The sequence below is a fragment of the Bombina bombina genome, chromosome 8, assembly GCF_027579735.1.
Source record: "Bombina bombina isolate aBomBom1 chromosome 8, aBomBom1.pri, whole genome shotgun sequence".
In the NCBI taxonomy this organism is placed as follows: Eukaryota; Metazoa; Chordata; class Amphibia; order Anura; family Bombinatoridae; genus Bombina; species Bombina bombina.
In genome coordinates, this window is record NC_069506.1 from 118,036,632 (window position 1) to 118,056,129 (window position 19,498).

The 19,498-nt window shown below is 35.2% G+C and overlaps 1 protein-coding gene across 1 annotated transcript in view; it reads right to left on the reverse strand.

The window, feature by feature from the left end:
• Positions 1-2,072: 2,072 nt before the first annotated feature.
• Positions 2,073-19,498, reverse strand: part of SSU72 (SSU72 homolog, RNA polymerase II CTD phosphatase) — a 195,692-nt gene continuing 178,266 nt past the window's right edge. Inside the window, exons 3-5 of the mRNA XM_053690534.1 lie at positions 7,398-7,537; positions 5,723-5,841; positions 2,073-2,759 (exon numbers count right to left, since the gene is read on the reverse strand). Coding sequence (XP_053546509.1) covers positions 2,658-2,759; positions 5,723-5,841; positions 7,398-7,537 — 361 coding nt within the window. The 3' untranslated portion in view covers positions 2,073-2,657. The remainder of the gene's footprint in view (positions 2,760-5,722; positions 5,842-7,397; positions 7,538-19,498) is intronic.

A 19,498-nucleotide genomic window follows, 5' to 3' on the forward strand; every position in this document is an offset into this window, starting at 1 on the left:
AGAGTAGAGATAGCCCCATTAACTTTAGGGATTTTGTCCCAAAACTCTAATCTGTCAGATGGCACAGGATACAATTTCTTAAACCTTTTAGAAGGAGTAAAAGAATTACCTAGATTATTCCATTCCCTAGAAATTACTTCAGAAATAGCATCAGGGACAGGAAAAACTTCCGGAATAACTACAGGAGGTTTAAAAACCGAATTTACACGCTTGGCAGATTTAGTATCAAGAGGACTAGATTCCTCCATCTCTAATGCGATTAATACTTCTTTAAGTAAAGAACGAATAAATTCCATTTTAAATAAATATGAAGATTTATCAGTGTCAATACCTGAGACAGAATCCTCTGAATCAGAAAAATCCTCATCAGAAACAGACAAATCAGAATGATGATGTTCATTTAAAAATTCATCTGAGAAGTTTTAAAAGATTTTTTACGATTACTGGAAGGAGGAATAACAGACATAGCCTTCCTAATGGATTTAGAAACAAAATCTCTTATATTAACAGGAACATCCTGAGTATTAGATGTTGATGGAACAGCAACAGGTAATGGAATATTACTAATGGAAATACTATCTGCATTAGCAAGTTTATCATGACATTCATCACAAACTACAGCCGGAGGAACAGTTACCACAACAAATACACTTAACTTTGGTAGAACCAGCATCAGGCAGCGTTTTTCCAGAAGTAGCTTCTGATCCAGGGTCAATCTGAGACATCTTGCAATATGTAAGAGAAAAAAACAACATATAAAGCAAAATCTATCAAATTCCTTAAATGACAGTTTCAGGAATGGGAGAAAATGCCAATGAACAAGCCTCTAGCAACCAGAAGCAAATGAAAAATGAGACTTAAATAATGTGAAAAAAAGGTGGAGACAAAAATGACGCCCACATTTTTTAGCGCCAAAAAAAGACGCCCACATTATTGGCGCCTAAAATGCTATTGGCGCCAAGAATGACGCCACATCCGGTGACGCCGACAATTTTGGTGCAAAACGTCAAAAAAATTACGCAATCACGAACAACTTCCGGCGACAAGAATGATGCCGGAAATGACAAAGAAATTTTTTGTGCCAAAAAAGTCTGCGCCAAGAATGACGCAATAAAATGAAGCATTTTCAGCCCCCGCGAGCCTAACAGCCCACAGGGAAAAAAGACAAATAAAAACAATTTTAAGGTAAGAAAAAATTTTTAAATTCATATGCATTATCCCAAATAATGAAACTGACTGTCTGAAATAAGGAATATTGATCATCCTGAATCAAGGCAAATAAATGTTTAAACAGATATATTTAGAACTTTATATAAAAGTGCCCAACCATAGCTTAGAGTGTCACAAAAAATAAGACTTACTTACCCCAGGACACTCATCTACATGTATTAGAAAGCCAAACCAGTACTGAAATGAGAATCAGTAGAGGTAATGGTATATAAGAGTATATCGTTGATCTGAAAAGGGAGGTAAGAGATGAATCTCTACGACCGATAACAGAGAACCTATGAAATAGATCCTGTAGAAGGAGACCATTGGATTCAAATAGGCAATACTCTCCTCACATCCCTCTGACATTCACTGCACACAGAGGAAAACCGGGCTCTAGCCTGCTGCGAAGCGCATATCAACGTAGAATCTAGCACAAACTTACTTCACCACCTCCACGGGAGGCAAAGTTTGTAAAACTGATTTGTGGGTGTGGTGAGGGGTGTATTTGTAGGCATTTCGAGGTTTGGGAAACTTTGCCCCTCCTGGTAGGAATGTATATCCCATACGTTACTAGCTCATGGACTCTTGCTTATTACATGAAAGAAAATGGAATGACATTTTGAAATGTGTTAGAAAAATAAATAAATGACTGCCATAGCGTTGTATTTTTATTATGTATTTGTAAATAATTCACCCGTTTAATTGTCCTTTAATTTTCAACCAATTAATCTCATTTTAACCTACAAGCTGAATGACAGTCTGTATAATAAAAACATTGTGTGCATTTCCTGAGAAGGAGAAGAGATGGCTATTTTGCTGTAAATTTGTGTCACTAGTTTTAGTTCAACAAGACTACAAAGTAAAATAAACAGTTGTTTAATAACAGTTGAAATATTGTCAGGAAAAAAAAAGTACAAACAATGTTCTTGGACAAAGTTCCAATTTATTACCTATTATATTACAGATATTAATATTCATATTTGCAGGTCTGCTATTACAGCATTTTAAGTCAGTATCACTAACCCCTAAACTGACAGCAGGTCCATTAATAATGTTTCCTATTTCTTCTGTCAGTCAAGGGGTTATATATATATATATATATATATATATATATATATATATATATATATATTTAAAAAAAACAAAAAAAAGCAAAACGGAACCACAACAGAAGAATCCTTGTGTGGAAAATTAGTATATATATATATAAAAAATTAAAATAATACTTTATCCAGCACAATTTAGGTCATCTTGATTTTCTTTTTAATATCGGTCATAGTCTATATTTTCTTTTCCATATATACACAGTTTATACATCCCTGCCTTTCTGGACAGAATACCTGAATGAATGAAACACTTTGGAGGGAGAAAAAAAAAATAAAAAAAAATGAAAAGGTTTGAGTCAGAAATGCAAGAATCTTTAATAAGGCCTGAGAGGATTTTCATCAATAAAAGCAAATAGTGTGAAGAAAGGTCCGTGCACTTTTGTCTTCGAACTCTTGAAGTAGTTCATCTATCTCATTTTCCATGTCTTCTGTATGTTGTATCTGGAGGGGAAAAAGTATTATGGCACATAAATAAAATGGTTTTATATAAACAATCACAAGGTATAAGACTTAAATTATCTCAAAACTACAAAATACCTGCAAAAAATTATAATATACATGTAGCCACAACAACGGCTGTTTTAAAGGGAGCGATTTATCAAACTAAGGTGGACAGGGGCGCATATACAAGCCCCTGTCCGCCGCAGCTTGCCTCTGGCGGTCTGAATTCTCCTGAATCCCGCCCCTGCCCAAACACAGCCAAACACGTGCGGGCAGGAGCTGTCAATCTCCCCGGTCAGAAAAGACCAGGGAGATTGAATTTCGCCAAACAAGAGGTGGCGAAGAGGTCAGCAAAGCAGCGGTATGATGACCGCTACTTGTTAAATACGGCGTGCAGGTTCTCGTGTGAGAACCTGCAGCTGTAGGGGATCAAAGGCTGGCGAAAGCCTTTGATAAATCAACCCCTTTACATTGATGCATCAATTTCTAAACACTCAAAGTAGAAGCATATAACTATTGGAGCATATTTGCTTTTGAATACTGACTTAAAGGCAAACTTATTTCTATTATCTAATTTGCTTCATTCTCTTGGTATCCTTTGTAGAATAGCATTCTTAGGAAGGAGCTACCAGCTGATTGGTGGCTGCACATATGACTTGTTATCGGATTACTGATGTGTTCAGCTAGCTCCCAGTTGAGCAATGCTGCTCCTTCAATAAAGGACACCAAGAGAATGAATTTGATAATAGAAGTAAATTGGAAAGCAAATTTGACAATAGAAGTAAATTGGAAAGTTGTTTAAAATTGTATCCTCTGAATTTTTTGTGGGGGTTTCGTGTCCCTTTAAGTAGAAGTGCCTCACAAAAGTCTAGAGGTAATGGGTACACAAAGCAAGAACCTATACAGAAAAAGGGAGGAAAAGAAAGAAGGGGGTTTGAGTGTAAAATCATTTTGAAAGGCATGAACACACACAAAAACATGGCAGGTTAGGCAAGGGAGAGTTGGGGGGAAAAAAAAAAAGACTGAGGAAGCATGGTCTGTAATTACAAATCTATCTGTAAATTAAATTGAAGTATACAACAATGACCACGTGACTGTCCTGCATTACCGTTTCACTAAAGCATCATAATGACAGACTCACAAATGCAACCAGTTGAGCGGAATAAGCTTAAAGGGACAGTAAACCTTCAAAAATAAAAAACTATTTAAAACAAACATATTAAAATGATTTTTACTAATTATATATTTTTAAAGTTTTAATCTAATGAACAATATACAAATTCACTATTTTGCACTCCCTCCGTTTACCCAATTATGCAAAGCCATTCACAGATGGCTCTACATATAGCACTCAGGAGCGCGCACCTCCATATTTAATCCCATAATTCCTTTGTTTTAGCAAGGCTGTCAGTAGGAGAAGTATTTGTGTCTATCGTAGTCACGTGATTGTTACTCTCAGTGCTCAAGTGAGTAATGTTTAGCAAGTGCGTTTTAGTCATGTGGCCGGGATCACGCATTGTCCCTTAGCTAATTTGAATAATCAATCTCATTGGTCAATTGCTTTGAGCCATTTCAGTGACTGTTTGCCGGGACTGTCTGCTAATGAGAGATAGCGGCATGAAGCGGTTTATTCAAAATAGAAAAAGTATGGTAATTTATATGTAATGTACTTTATTTACACATGCAATGTATTATCTATGTACTTTGGTAACAGAATAATAGTTGTTAAAATACACGGCTTTATATTTTTTTCCTTAGGCTGTTATGATTGCAAAGAAAATCCTATTCACTAAATAAAGTTTGGAAGTTTTTGCCAACAGAATAGAGATGAAATTTAACAACTACCTTCGGCATAAAGGGGGACACTTGAAATACACCTTATGATGGAAACTTCAGATAAGGAAGGAATGTGTTTAGATGTAAACAATACTACTGGCGAAGTTAATGACTTTGAAAAAAACTTTGTGCAAAGGATAAACTTGCAGAACTAAAATTATATTTTATAAATAACCCAGACCTTTAAAGACAATACAATTTAATTCCAACAACAAAATTTCAACTTCAAGATAAAATGGGGGAAAATAAAGTGCAGAAACCTATGGCTTAAAGGAGAATATGTTAAACCTATAATCACTTCTTAAATAACATCCAACATCTGTAAAATAAATACATGTTATTAAAGGAAATTCCTGTCTTAATGCCATTACTTAAATTGTATCATTAGCCATAGTCGATAAATCCACTGAGAAAAAGCCAAAAGAAAAAGGATCTTAAATGCCTGTGAGGTTAGGACCTTTTTAAAAGGTCACAGGGAGGGGCCAACCCTTGCAGTAGGAAGTGTACTGTACTAACAGGAGGCAAAACATCTGTTGGTGTGAGGCTCCTGCAAGGCATTTCAACTTATTTATATGGAAGTGAGAGAAAACATGCATGTTCTGATCAACTGTGTAACCTGCATAATCACATGGGGGGGGGAGAACAGGACAAAAACTTTTTTTTTCTTTGATAATTCAGATAGAGCATACAATATTAATCAACTTTCCAATCATTCATTGGGTGAGTCAGACAAGAGGCATATATGTGCAGTTATCTCCCAGTCGTGCATTGCTGCTACTGCCTACTTAGGTATGCATTTCAACAAAAAATACCAAACAAATTAAGCTAACTGGATAACAGAATACATAAAAAAAATAATTAAATTACATGCTCTATCACAAAACTAAAATTTTGACTACTGTCCCTTTAAGTTGCTTTCAAAAAGGTAAGTCCTTATATTGCCTACTCCACGCATAAACCTTAATTACCCTCCCCTCAATGTCACACACATTCATAAACAGCCCATCATGAGATACTATTAATATGGATACATTTTAATGGATTAAGTAGTACTTTAAAAAGTATTGTCAGTATTTTAAAAACTTCTAAAACTTGTACAGAACAATAGCACTGACAAAGTTACTTACACATTGGCAAAGTTCACATATTAAAAATGCGCCTAAAGTTGCTTCTTCGTGGTTGTCTTGAATATCAACATTTATTACGTGCACTGGCTGACATGTCTCTTGCTCTCGTGAATTTAAATCTACACAAGAAAGGAAAAAACTTCAGAATGATGGTGATAAAAAAAAAAAGATTCACAACAATGTAAAATTACACCTGTCTAATAGATAATCAATGTTTGGCTTTTTCAGAGTCTTCACTTTGATAATCAGTAGGTAGAATGGCATTTGGATTTTACCCAACCAATAAAAATATTAGCACAAACCAGTGGCGTATTTAGGTTTTGTGCTGCCCTAGGCACTAAAAATTCTGCTGCCCCACCCACCAGGTTTTAGGCCTTTTTTGGCCATAATATTTGTAGGTGAGGGTGCAATGGGAATTTTTTTTGTCATAGCATTTCCAAAATCTATGTTTATGGTGAGTGTATGTATTGCAGTGAGCGCGTGTAGAGTGTGTAGTTAGTATGTAGTGCAGTGAGCCCGTGTGTGGGTGTAGCGAGTGTGTGTAGTGCAGTGAGCCCGTGTGTGGGTGTAGCGAGTGTGTGTAGTGCAGTGAGTATGTAGTGCAGTAAGTGCATGTGTGGGTGTAGCGAGAGTGAGTGTAGTGCAGTGAGTGTGTGTGGGTATAGTGAGTGTGTGTGTAGTGAGACTCAAAAAGTGCTGCCCCCCCCTCCCTAGGCAAGTGCCTTGTTTGCCTAGACCAAAATACGCCCCTGGCACAACATTGTATTTAGTGAGACCTGAGACTGATCTCCATGGAGTTGGGCAGATAAGCTGTTAATACTTTTCATCTAGTAAGTGACTTTTTAAAAAGGGACATGAAATCCAAAATTTTTCTTTCATGAATCAGACAGAGGCAAATTTTAAATACATTTTCCAGTTTACATATTCAAAATTTGCTTTATGCTTTTGGTATCCTTTGTTGAAGGATAAGAAATGCACTACTGCCACCTAGCTGAACACATTGGGTGAGGCAAATATGTTCAGCTACCAAAAAGCACCTAGCTCCCAGTAAGCTTTTCAACAAAGGATACCACAAGAATAAAGCAAAATAGGATTATAGAAGTAAAAGGTTAAGTTGATTAAAAATAGTCTACTCTATCTGAATCATGAAAGTTTAATTTTGACTTTACTGTAGCTTTTAGAGGGTGCAAGGCCGGTAAAGTGTAGTTACTTTTAAAGAGACATTTATTGCATTTTTTTTTATACTGAAAATCCATTTTTTCTAAAAAGCAGCTGCTGCATTCTAGACTTTGGATCCAGTAAACTTTGAGCAGTCACTAGTTATATGTGTTGATATGGTTTGTGAATTCTGCACTTGCAGTAACCCATTGAGACAGATTGGGTACAGGCTACATGGGTACATTGTAGCCAGGCTACATTGGGTACATTTCTTTCTGTTTTCGATTCACATTTTGCCTGGGTGTTAACACATTTTCTGAAAAGCAGCCTACAATATGCAGAAATAGTTTAAAAAAAACACACAAAAAAAAACACAAAATGTGCATTTCATAAAGCTGTTAAAATCCATAAACCTTATGGAGAGATGGTACCCTTTGTTCAACAACAGAACTGAACTAAGTTTTAAACAGTTTTACATCTCAATTCAAAAACACACACAACATTGCGTTTTTCATACCTTCTACTACTTGATCGTAAACTCTTTCCTCGCATGTAATAACAAGGTCAAAATGGTCTTTACAGTTCTGAAATCTCTCTGGTCGTGGCTTGATCCTTTTGTTTCTGTCCAACATGTGCAAAATTCCATTCTGTGTATATCTGAATGTTTTGGAGTTAAGGAACTTGGAAATCACAATGAAAAGTGAAGGCATTGCCTTACATTACTCTTACTTGTATATATTTTAAGAAAATAAAAAAAAATGTGTTCTTTCAACGGATTGTAAAACAAGTTTGATAATTCGATAATGGCAATTTTGAATTTTGCACACAACTTTGTTCAACAGTGGGAGCTCATCAGCTGTTGTAATGCAGCACTCTGATATAAAGAGGACTTTGTAAAGCACATAGGAAACATGTTCAAGCTTTTGTATTCACTACTAGCGCTACATTTTTTCCCCCGTCTACCTGCAGATATAAAATCATTACTGCCAAGACTATTTTTCCAAACACATATACTAAAAATGAATTATATTCAAGAAAATGTGTTTGGGGGAGGAAAAAAAAGTAAAGTAGATTACACAATATAGATTATATGACTAATATTGTTTTGCAGATGTGCACTGTAAGCAGTATAACTTTCAAGTTTATATGTTATACTCCCATCACATCCCTCTGATAAACACTGTACTCTGAGGAATTGGGCTTCAGAATGCTTAGAAGCGCCTATCACAGAAGAAATCAAGCACAACTTACTTCACCACCTCCATAGGAGGCAAAGTTTGTAAAACTGAGGTGTGTGTGGTGGGAGGTGTATTTATAGGCATTTTGATGTTTGGGAAACTTTGCCCCCTCCTGGTAGGAATGTATATCCCATACATCACTAGCTCATTGACTCTTGCCACTTACATGAAATAAATATATTTTTAGATGTATATCTAAATTTCCACAGTGACCTAAATTGAAAGAAACCACATTGGTTCATAAATTAAGGTTAATGTACCTAGAAAAGTGATTTTAGTTGTGCGATACATTACACCACTGGTTTTCAAACCTGTTTTCAGGCCACCCTAACAGGCCAGGTTTTCAGGATTACCTTGGGTGAGAAGGTAAAATAACCATGGTTACTAATCAGTCGATTGTTTCATCTGTGCTCTCGTTCAGATATCCTCAAAATGTGGCCTGTTAGGGAGGCCCAAGGACAGGTTTGAAAACCAATGCATTACACTGTTCACTGCATAGTGATGATAAATATATGCTGTGGTTGTAAAATGCTTTTGATGAATTCAGAGTCATTTTTCTCAAATCATATTCAAACTTTTTTTTTTTGGGGGGGGAGGGGAGTGGTAGATTGCACAATATAGATTATAACATTTATTTGCGGATGTGTACTATAAGCAGTATAACGTTCATGTTTATATATGTTATACATCTAAAAAATATATATTTAAATTATATCTAAATTTACAGTGACCTAAATTGAAGGACAACATTGGTTCATTAATTAATGTACCTTGAAAAGTGAGTTTTAGTTGTGCTTGAAAATGTTTGATGAATTTAGTAATTTGTTTGATGAAACTGCCTGTAAGCATGAAGGTAAACATTCAGTTCTGATGACTACCAGGAAGTAAATTAGTTACAGGTAAAGAACAAATGATTTGCCGCCCCAGGTGGTTGCATTTATTCCGAATGATTAAGAAGTACAAAATAAATCCCTAAACCTTTTTTTGATACAGGAAAAAAAAAAAAAAAAAAATACTTTAAGGTTCTTAATCATTTGCCCTAAAGCCTTACCCTTCACAGACTACCAAGCAGCACAAGGCAAAAAACACAGAAGCATTGCATGTTTCACAAAAGTTTATCAACACCTTAAAACAAACATTGTCACCAAATCTCCATAGATTTTAATGGAGATAAAAGATTTTTATCACAAGTTCCGACAATTTACCACCTCAATGGAAATGAGTCCCAAGCCTGACAAAATCCTTTAAAGGGACAGTCAAGTATAAATTAAACTTTCATTATTCAGATAGGACTTTTAATTTTAATTGACTTTCCAATATACTTTTATCATCAAATTTGCTTTTTTCTCTTGGTATTCTTAGTTTAAACTAAACATAGGTAGGCTCATATGCCAATTTCTAAGCCTTTGAGGGCTGCCTCTTATCACATGCTTTTAAAATCTCTTTTCAACACAAAGAGACAGAAAGTACACGTGGGCCATATAGATAACACTGTGTTCAGGCACAGGGGGTTATTTAAGATTTAGCACAAAACAATGCTACATTTAAGACAATAGATAATAAACAGTCACAGTCATGTGATCAGGGGGCTGGAAGAAGGTTCCTAGATACAAGGTAATCACAAAGGTAAAAAAGTACATTAATATAACTGTGTTGGCTATGCAAAACTGGGGAATGAGTAATAAAGGGATTATCTATCTTTTAAAACAATAACAATTATATGGTTGCCTGTCCCTTTAAGTCTGTGAAGCTCCTAAGTGATGAGAATGATTGGATAGGACTTCCTTAGATCTGGTTCGGAATGCATGCTAAGAAGAGCTAGACTGAAATGTCCAGAAAAATGTACTGGTACTATTTCAGTTACTACTAAATGAAGGTCTCTGAAAAAATGAACACTAGGATTTTCCTTTGCACCCTGAGAAAGAAAATTATCTTGCCACCTTTGGAATCTGGCAATACCCAAGAGGATTTTATACCTAACAGGAATATTCTTATTATAAGAATATAATTGGATACATTTGTGGTGTCACAATATTTTAACTCCTTAATCCTGTACGTCGCCTGTCAATGTTTTTTTTGGGTATAAAGCACAGGTCCTGCCACAAGCGGTGTGACTGCACTATTAACCCCTTCCTCCTTCTGGTCACTGGAAATAGCATGGTCTCGCCACTGAAGGCTAGACCGCTCTATTAAAATTTAACCCCCATAGAAAGACCAGCGACGTATAAGGTACGTTGCAGGTCCTTAAGGGATTGAGCCATAAAACCCTTAAGAGAGACTGCTACACTCATGGAAGTAGCCCAACAGTGCTTTCACAGAAAGATTGGGAATCAAGAAAGCCAAAATGTCATACAGGTATTCTTTCATCATTTTGACTAGTTCATAGGGCCAGCTGAAGTACCAGTTACCTCCACTTTGTTTGGCAGGTTGTTTCAGTTTATTTGTTAATGGAAAAGAAAGAGGAAGAAAAAACTAATGTTAGGCCAAGGGCCTGATAATTTAAAGCTCTCTCTGTTGAGATCTAGGAAGCCGTGTCAGTGCGATCTGTCTAAATATGCAGAGTGCTGGTTGTGAAGGCAAGACACTAACATCACAATATAATGCATAAAAAAAAAAACTTATTCTGCATAGTTTCTCTAAATGCCTCAAGTTTTTTGATCAGACCTTATGTCTCATATGCATAGCAGGAAAGGGGTCTGCACGAAACATGAAACTTAGAGCTGCTTGGTAAAACGAGAGTTTGTGGTCGAAGTGGCAAAAATACTAGTCTAACTTCAAGTTTAATTTTTGACATAGTAGAACCCATCCTGTGTATTGGGAAAACCTAAAATTTACAAAAGTGAAAGTACTGAAAAAAACATGTAGGGAAAAATTGGGGAATAAATTAATCAAAAATACAGTTGTATCCCATGGCATTCTACATGACTGGAGGAAATGAATGACAAATGTAGGAATAAAAAAAAACCTCAAGAAATATACGGTTCCCTGCTAAGTCCTTACAAAGAGTTCTTTTGACAGCAAGTTGGAATAAAATAATAAAATTCTTTAGGTCTTAGATTCTGAAAAATACTTCATTATGTCTCAAGGTAGTCAAAGGACAATTAAATACATTAAGATTGCACAAAACATGCATTTAAAAAAAAAGTTAATGCAATAGCACTTATTCAAAAGAGCAGATTTGTTGTCTGATAAATTGGAAGAGTATTTAAAAAATTGTGCACTCTATCTGAATCATGAAAGAAATGCTTACTGTAGTCCTTGTATGTCGCTGGTCTTTCTATGGGGCGGGCTATTTCAGGAGGGACCGTATAATAGCATGGTCTTACCGCTGGCAGAGAGACCCATGCGGTTAAAGGCAGGAAAACCCTTAAAATCCATCGACGTACAGGGTACGTTGTGTCATTAAGGGGTTAAAAAGAACATGAAACCCAATTTTTTTTCTCTTATTATCCAGATAGAGAATAACATTTTAAAAAGGTTTCCAATTTACTTCTATAAACAAATTTGCTTCATTCTCATGTTATTCTTTGTTGAAGAGATATCAAGATGGGTAGCATGCACATGCCTGAAGCAATACATGAAATGTAGTGCTGCCATCTAGTGCTCTTGCTAATGTATAACATTGTTTAAAAAATGCTGCAGAAACGTGCACACCTGAATGTACTTTCCTGCTTTTCAACAAAAGATAACAAGAAAAATAAGAACATTTGATAAGACGTAAGTTGGAAAATTGTGTGTTCTATTTGAATCATGAAAGAACCATTTTGAATTGTATGTCCCTTTAAAGATGAGCGGAGATGCAGGAGAGCTTCAGAGTTGCTATATATTGGGGATATGGGCCAACAACAAGAGCACAGTCAGCATATGAACTAGAAAAAAACCCAGGGAAGCTTCATGTACAGGCTGGCTGGCTCCAGTCATTCCTGGGCAAGGTGTGAAACACTAGCAGCTGCAGGAGTCTTCTGTTTCAGTCTTATTCAGTGTTACAAAATAACCAATGATAGAGCACATACTACAGAAGCGGAAAAGCAGAACTAAATGCAGCAGAAAAAGGAAGGCGCATATAGAGGAAGTTGGGGAGACCCAAAACACTTCTAGAATGTGCTTCTTTCTGCTCCAACTGAAAGGAAGCTATACACCTTCCAGTCAAGACTTATGGCGTGAAATATGTGCATTAGGTTAATGTGGATGCAAGCAGTTTAGGAATTCACACTGATAACATGGATTTGCTTTATAAAAATGATAGCACTTTATTGGCTCAGTAAAACATTCACATACAATAGATGAGCCATTGAGTCTAAATTGAATACCAATATCAGAAACAAAAAATGTCTAAATTAACAGTACATTTTTATTTAGATTTCAAGACAGCAATTAATATTTTACGTAAGTTGAATCTAAATAGATTTACAAACATAATGGCCTCAGGTTCTGCAATTTAAAACTGCTAAGAGGTTTCTGGGAGCAAATAAATGCGTACATTTTAATTAGATGAGATTTTGTTCCAAGGATAAGGCTTTATTAAAATGTTATGTATGAGGGCAAATACAGGGGCTGCAGATGGGTGACCTTTCTTACAGTAGTTAGATTTATTTTACAATATCTAAAAGATTTAGAGCTGTGTTAGCTGATGACAATAAAGAAAACATCTTTCCATATATAAAAATATGACTCAAATTTGCAAAAATAATTTACAAAAGAATTACTTCCCAACCCACCATTGCCTACTAGATAAGCAGAGAATTCCAAATGTCACTTTCAAAGTTTAAAAGGACTATTTTATACTAGTTGAAGAAATCGGCAAAAAAGAAAAAATAGTATACCCCCCCCATAAATTATAAAGACATTCTTGAAGATTATCCTTAGTCTTTTCACTCTTGTATCACAAAACAAAATGCTCCATATATCTAAAGAAATGGGACACCCTCAGTAGAATCTCAACATGATTTATTAATTTAAAATATTTTATAAAATAAAATGTGGATTATAAATTTAAATGTATTCCAACAATTAAAAAGAGATATAAAACTGCAGAAAAAAATGCTCATAAATATAGCTGAAGCCAGCAATGTACATAGCCACCAGAAAATTCCCAGTAGCATACTGCTGCTCCGAAACGGACTATAGGCCTGACTCTAAAAAGTTCTATGGAATTGGGAGATTGTATAAGAAGTCTCGGCAGTATTATGCAGTCCCTGTTCTAATTCTATATATAAGATGAGGAAAGGAAAACACTGGGTCTCACAGTGAATACAAAAGGTTTATTGATGAGCAGGCTTCAATAAAGACACAGGGTAAAGCTCCTATCTGACACGTTTCGCGTTTTCATCAGAGAAGCGCATGTAGTATATAGGCAGTGTTTACCTTGAGAACAGCATGTCTCAAAGGTGTATTTACTTGCTTTTAAGTATGTGAAGGCTATGCATACATTACCAAAGGTTTAAAAAAATATATTTAAAAAAAAAGAAGAAAAAAAAAGAATTTAAAATAAAATTAAATACTGACCTAAAAATATACAGTAAACTATTGTATTGTTTTAAGTGGTTCTGCAAAAAAATAGTTAATAAAAATTAAAATTTGTATTGAAATTATAAAGGAAAGATATAGTTTAAGGTGTATAGTAGAAATGGTAAAACTATAGTGCACATGCAAAAAAAAACAACAAAATGCTGTGATATTCAAAATTATAATACAAAATTCATAACTTATTTTTCCTTATTGTAAAATGAGTTTCCCCACCTCTGCTAGGGGGCTAAACAGAGGCATTCTATGGGAGTAGCTGAAATTTCTCCTACAGGTCTGGTGTATTCTGTAAACATTTCGCCCCTGTAGTCCTCACTGTTTTATTCTCACAAACTAAAAAGGTAGCAAAATTGTGTCAAAATACACAAAACACATAACCCTCATAGGAAAATAGAAAGGACTAAGATACTATACACTAAAAGCAGAGTAATCCGATTAGTAATAGCTCTGGTATTTAATTGCTAAAGTGCGCCCCCTGCTACATATCCCTTTATATAACACAAAAACTGATGAAAGATGTTTTATAGATTGTTTATAACTCAAGTGGCAAGAGGATCTACTTTGCATGGTAGTATGTGGAGTACATTTTGTGGATGTACAAAAAAAAAACATTATTATTCCAGTGGGGTCATTGACCTATGAACCATGTAAACTGTGTTTAAACCCAAAAAGAGGTTGAACAGTTACTTTCCTGATCAAGATTTGTAATGCATTGCCACTCCTGAGATGGACACAGTCAATGGGGCCGAATTATCAAGCTCTGAATGGAGCTTGATGCCGCTTCAGGCTCGTCAGAAACAGTAGTTATGAAGCAGCGGTCTAAAGACCGCTGCTCCATAACTTGTCCGCCTGCTCTGAGTCCGCGGACATCATTCCGCCTGATCTTATACGATCGGGCTGATTGACAACCCCCATGCAAGGGGCCCGATTGGCCGCAAATCTGCAGGGGCAGCATTGCACAACAACTGCTTGAGCAATGATAAATGCCGACAGCGTACCAGTCTGCTCGCACTTTGGTAAATTGGCCCCAATGAGTCAATCAGGAGTAGCATAAGCACATTACCATACATTATCTGTGGCCTTGTTAGGATCAGCTTGGCAGTGAATACACAAATCCTTCCATGCAATGGGAGAAGAAAGTATTCTCTGTAAAGTGAAATTACTTTAGGCTTCTCCTAGTGCCTCAGTTTGTGTATAGACTAAAGAGTGAGGAAGATAATTAAATCCGCATAATCGGGAAAATCGATTAATTTTAAATATAAAAAACTTGTTTGCTCATGTTTCAGTTTCACAACACATGCAATAATCTTTGGAGTAATAAGTGACAGAGCTGCCTACTGGAATATATGGTTAAGACAGGAAGTTATCTAGTTTTGAGCAGGTGTGGACTATTTGACTATTCTAAATGCTGCATGCACACAAAACACACCAAACGTGTATAACTTTATGAACATGTGCTAGAAGTTGGATGTGCAAAGCTGAAATCCCAAGAGACATACAGCCTTTAGCCTTAAGATACCAACTCTTAATAATGGGAAATTTAAAAGTACAATAATTAGAGAAGGAAGAACAAAACAAAAACACACACACAAAGAAGGTGGCAAAAAAATAGGGGAGTTTATACCTATTAAAAGTGGATGTGGCATTACTATGAATAATATATACATACACACATAGGTATATATAATTTTAGCTAGATAGAGCGCCTCAGTTTGCTCCTTTTCTGCTAAGTCTTCAGACATGCAGCACCTCAATTGTTCATCTTCCTTCTGGGAGGCAACTATTTAACTGGCATACCATTGAGGTGGTAAGGATTAAGTACTCTTGAAAGTTTTAAGAATCTTTGCCTCCTCCTAGTGGCCATGAGTTAAATCCCATGTTTAATGGATCCCATATTTAGAAAGAAAGCTTCTCTTTATGGTCCCGATTCTATAAAGCTCTCTGGGCTTGGAAGGTACTGTAAGAAATCTTACCAATACTACGAAGCCCTGTCCTAATTCTATTTAGAGCAGATCAGTGTGTCTCACAAAGTGGTGTTCCCTGCGTCAACTTATGTAAAGGTGATGCATACATAAAGAAATTTAAAAAAGTATAAAACTGCAGGTGATACTTTTTACCTGTAGTGAAGGAACATTTACATTTGTTTTAATAAAAACAAATTTAAAATCTTAGCGAATATTCAGTATTCGATTTTAACTAAATGAATATTAAATAGTGTAGCAAACAAATTACTACATTTTCAGAATATTTGTTCCGAATGATTCACCCGAAAATAATTTTTCAGTGTTGCACAAGTCTAGTCAAAACTTATTTTATCTTCATAAAGAGGATATTCGTGCAAAACAAAACAACTTTCCAATTGACTATGTATCACCAATTTTGCTTTGTTCTCTTGGTACCCTTAGTTGAAAGCTAAAGCTAGGAGGTTCATATGCTAATTTCTTAGACCTTGAAGGCCGCCTCTAATCTAAATGCATTTGGGCAGTTTTTCACCACTAGAGGGTGTTAGTTCATGTCTTTCATATAGATAACATTGAACTCATGCATGTGAATTTACGGAGAAGTGAGCACCGATTGGCTAAAATGCAAGTCTGTCAAAAGAACTGAATTAAGGGGGCAGTCTGCAGAGGCTTAGATACAAGGTAATTACAGAGATAAAAAGTGTATTATTGGAAGCGTGTTGGGAATGGGTAATTAAGGGATTATCTATCTTTTAAAACAACAAAAATTCTGGTGTTGACTGTCGCTTTAACTCTTGTAGTCCAGTTCAAGTTTATATTATAACTAATTTGCTTAACACAACACATTGGAGTCCAAATGTTAACTAATCAAATTACAAAATGGTAAAATACACCAGTAAGCTAACCAGCATTTTGGCAATTCTGTGTTAATTTTCTAGTTACCAATCACTGCACAAAGTATTCGTTATTACATTCAACAAGGTGAAAGTTTTCATTAAGAGCTTGTTTGTGAACCTATCTTCTCTAGGAATCAGCTTTTTTCCCCCTTAACTACAAATGTAAAATTGTAGCTATGTTGATTAAACTTCCACAACCCATATTTTAAAAATAATTTCATTAGGGGAAAAATAAAAATAGATCAATCATTCTTAATATTTAATCGATTCTCAATACTCACATATTTGAGATTCTATATTGATAACTGCATACTAGATATGTGCATTCAGAGGTTTCAGTTACCTCTGAAAATAGGCAAAAGGCACAAGCGGCCATCTGCATTCGGAGCTAAAATATATTTTTGTGAAACTTGAACACACTAAGATCTGTGCAAATCTAGAACTCAAAAAGGGACAGTACTACAATTTTTTTTTAAATTAAAAGATAGCTAATCCCTTTATCACCCATTCCCCAGTTTTGCATAACAAACACGGCTATATTAAAAGGGACAGTCAAGTCCAAAAAAAAAACTCATGTTTTAACTAGGGCATGCAATTTTAAACAACTTCCCAATTTACTTTTATCACCAATTTTGTTTTGTTCTCTTGGTATTCTTAGTTGAAAGCTAAAACTAGGAGGTTCATATGCTAATTTCTTAGACCTTGAAGACTGCCTCTAATCTGAATACATTTTGACCACTAGAGGGCATTAGTTCACGTTTCATATAGATAACATTGAGCTCATGCACGTCAAGTGACCTAGGAGTGAGCACTGATTGGCTAAACTGCATGTCTGTCAAAAGAACTGAAATAAGGGGGCAGTCAGCAGAAGCTTAGATACAAGATAATTACAGAGGTAAAACGTGTATTATAACTGTGTTGGTTATGCAAAACTGGGGAATGGGTAATAAAGGGATTATCTTTCTTTTTAAACAACAAAAATTCTGGTGTTGACTGTTCCTTTAATAGACTTTTTACCTCGGATTACCTTGTATCTGAGCCTCTGCAGATTGCCCCCTTTATTTTCAGTTCTTTTGACAGACTTGCATTTTAGCCAACCAGTGCCCTCTCAAAAGTAACTCCACCGGCATGAGTACAATGTTATTTATATGGTACACAAACTAAAATCCTCAAGCTATGAAAAACTGTCAAATGCATTCAGATAAGAGGCAGCCTTCAAGGGCTTAAAAAAAAATTAGCATATGAGCCTACCTAGGTTTAGCTTTTAACTAATACCAAGATAAAACTCATTTGATGATAAAAAGTAAACCAGAGACATGTTTTGTTAGTACTTTTTGTTTACATTGCAATACCACCATTACTTATTACGGTAAGTAATGAAATAGAAAACTTTTACCTCGCACCAGATGATTTATAATTACTATCAAGCAGTAAGTGTATAACAGATTTTTAGCAGGGTTGGAAAAAAAAAAATTTTTATAAAAAAAAAAAAAAAAAAAAGTTATTTAAAATTAGTTTTTTTTTCCCACTTAAATTTAGATTTTTATTGATTAAAATTTTATTTATTTTTTTAAAGTAGAAAATAATTGAACGATCTAAACAGTTTTCTATTTAAGATACATAATGATCTAAAATGTTACTCAACCTGAAATAAGGATAAGTTTTTAACTATGTAGCATAACGCTGTATTTTCATGGTTGTAATTGAATTTTTGAGGTAAATGAATTCTATTAATCCATTCACGATGTCATGCTCTCCCAGAGGTCTCTCTAAGATCATCTACAGTACACAATATAATCACATATTCTTATTATAGTTTTAAAACTGAATTGGTGCCTGCAGAAATAACACTAATCTCCACAGCAAAAATGTTATAAAATAAACCTACAAAGATGAGAAATAGACCATTACTCTGGAGTTTATACCAGGAGGGGAGCTGGATGCCGCATATGTTCGGATGTTCCATGCCCTCCTAAAGGCGTTAAAACTGGCATGAAACGGCCTAATGGCGTCTAGCGGTTAAACGGACATAAACCCAAAGGGGCAACAGCGCAATACTGGGAGCTACCTGAACACATTGGTTGAACCAGGAGGCATTTACATGCAGTCAGGAATCCGCAGTCAACTCCCAGTATTCATTGCTGCTCCTGAGCCTACCTAGAAAATGGCATGTTTTACAATCCTTTTTGTTCCCTTGCAATTCTATGTGCACAGAATCAACCCCTTACTAAATTTCAAGAAGCTCAATGAACAGAAGATTGTTTGGAGTGGCTTAGATCTTAGGCCCTAAGTGAAAGGAGGGAGAAGCAAGCAGTGAAAGTAAACCTATAACGTTGTTGTTTTAAATAAAACTATTTAAATTGTTATTAAAAGGTTAACTTTTTATTTAGTAAATAAATAAATCCGTTTAAATTGAGGCAATTGTTTTCCTTCAAATAAAAGCACAGCTGAAAAGTTGATCAAATGCGAATGATTAATCTATTAAACTTTATATAGTTCACCTTCCAATAATTCCATAATTAATCTGTATATCTAATGGCATATTACTTAAACCATCATTTTCTGATATAACTGAAAAAATAATAATCTGAAAATGTATTCTAAAAATGAAACCTGTATGTATAAAATCATTTAAATCAAGTCTTGTTGACTAGTGATTTATATTTATTTGAATCAAACCCACCCTGATTTTTAGTAGTTAAAGGAACATAAAACCATAACATATTTTCTTTCACGATTCAGAAAGACAACTTTCCAATTTACTTTTATCAAATTTGATTTGTTAAATTGCTAGGTTTGTTAAAAAGCATACAGGTTGGTTCAGAAGCAGCAATGCATTCTGGGAGCTAGCTGCTGATTGGCGTCTGCACTTAAATGCCTGTTATTGGTTCACCAGATGTTTTAAACTAGCTCCTAGTAGTTTATTGCAGCTCCTTCAACAAATTATAAGTGATAAATTGGGAGGTTGGTTTAATTTTATTTTTTATTTACAATCGGAAC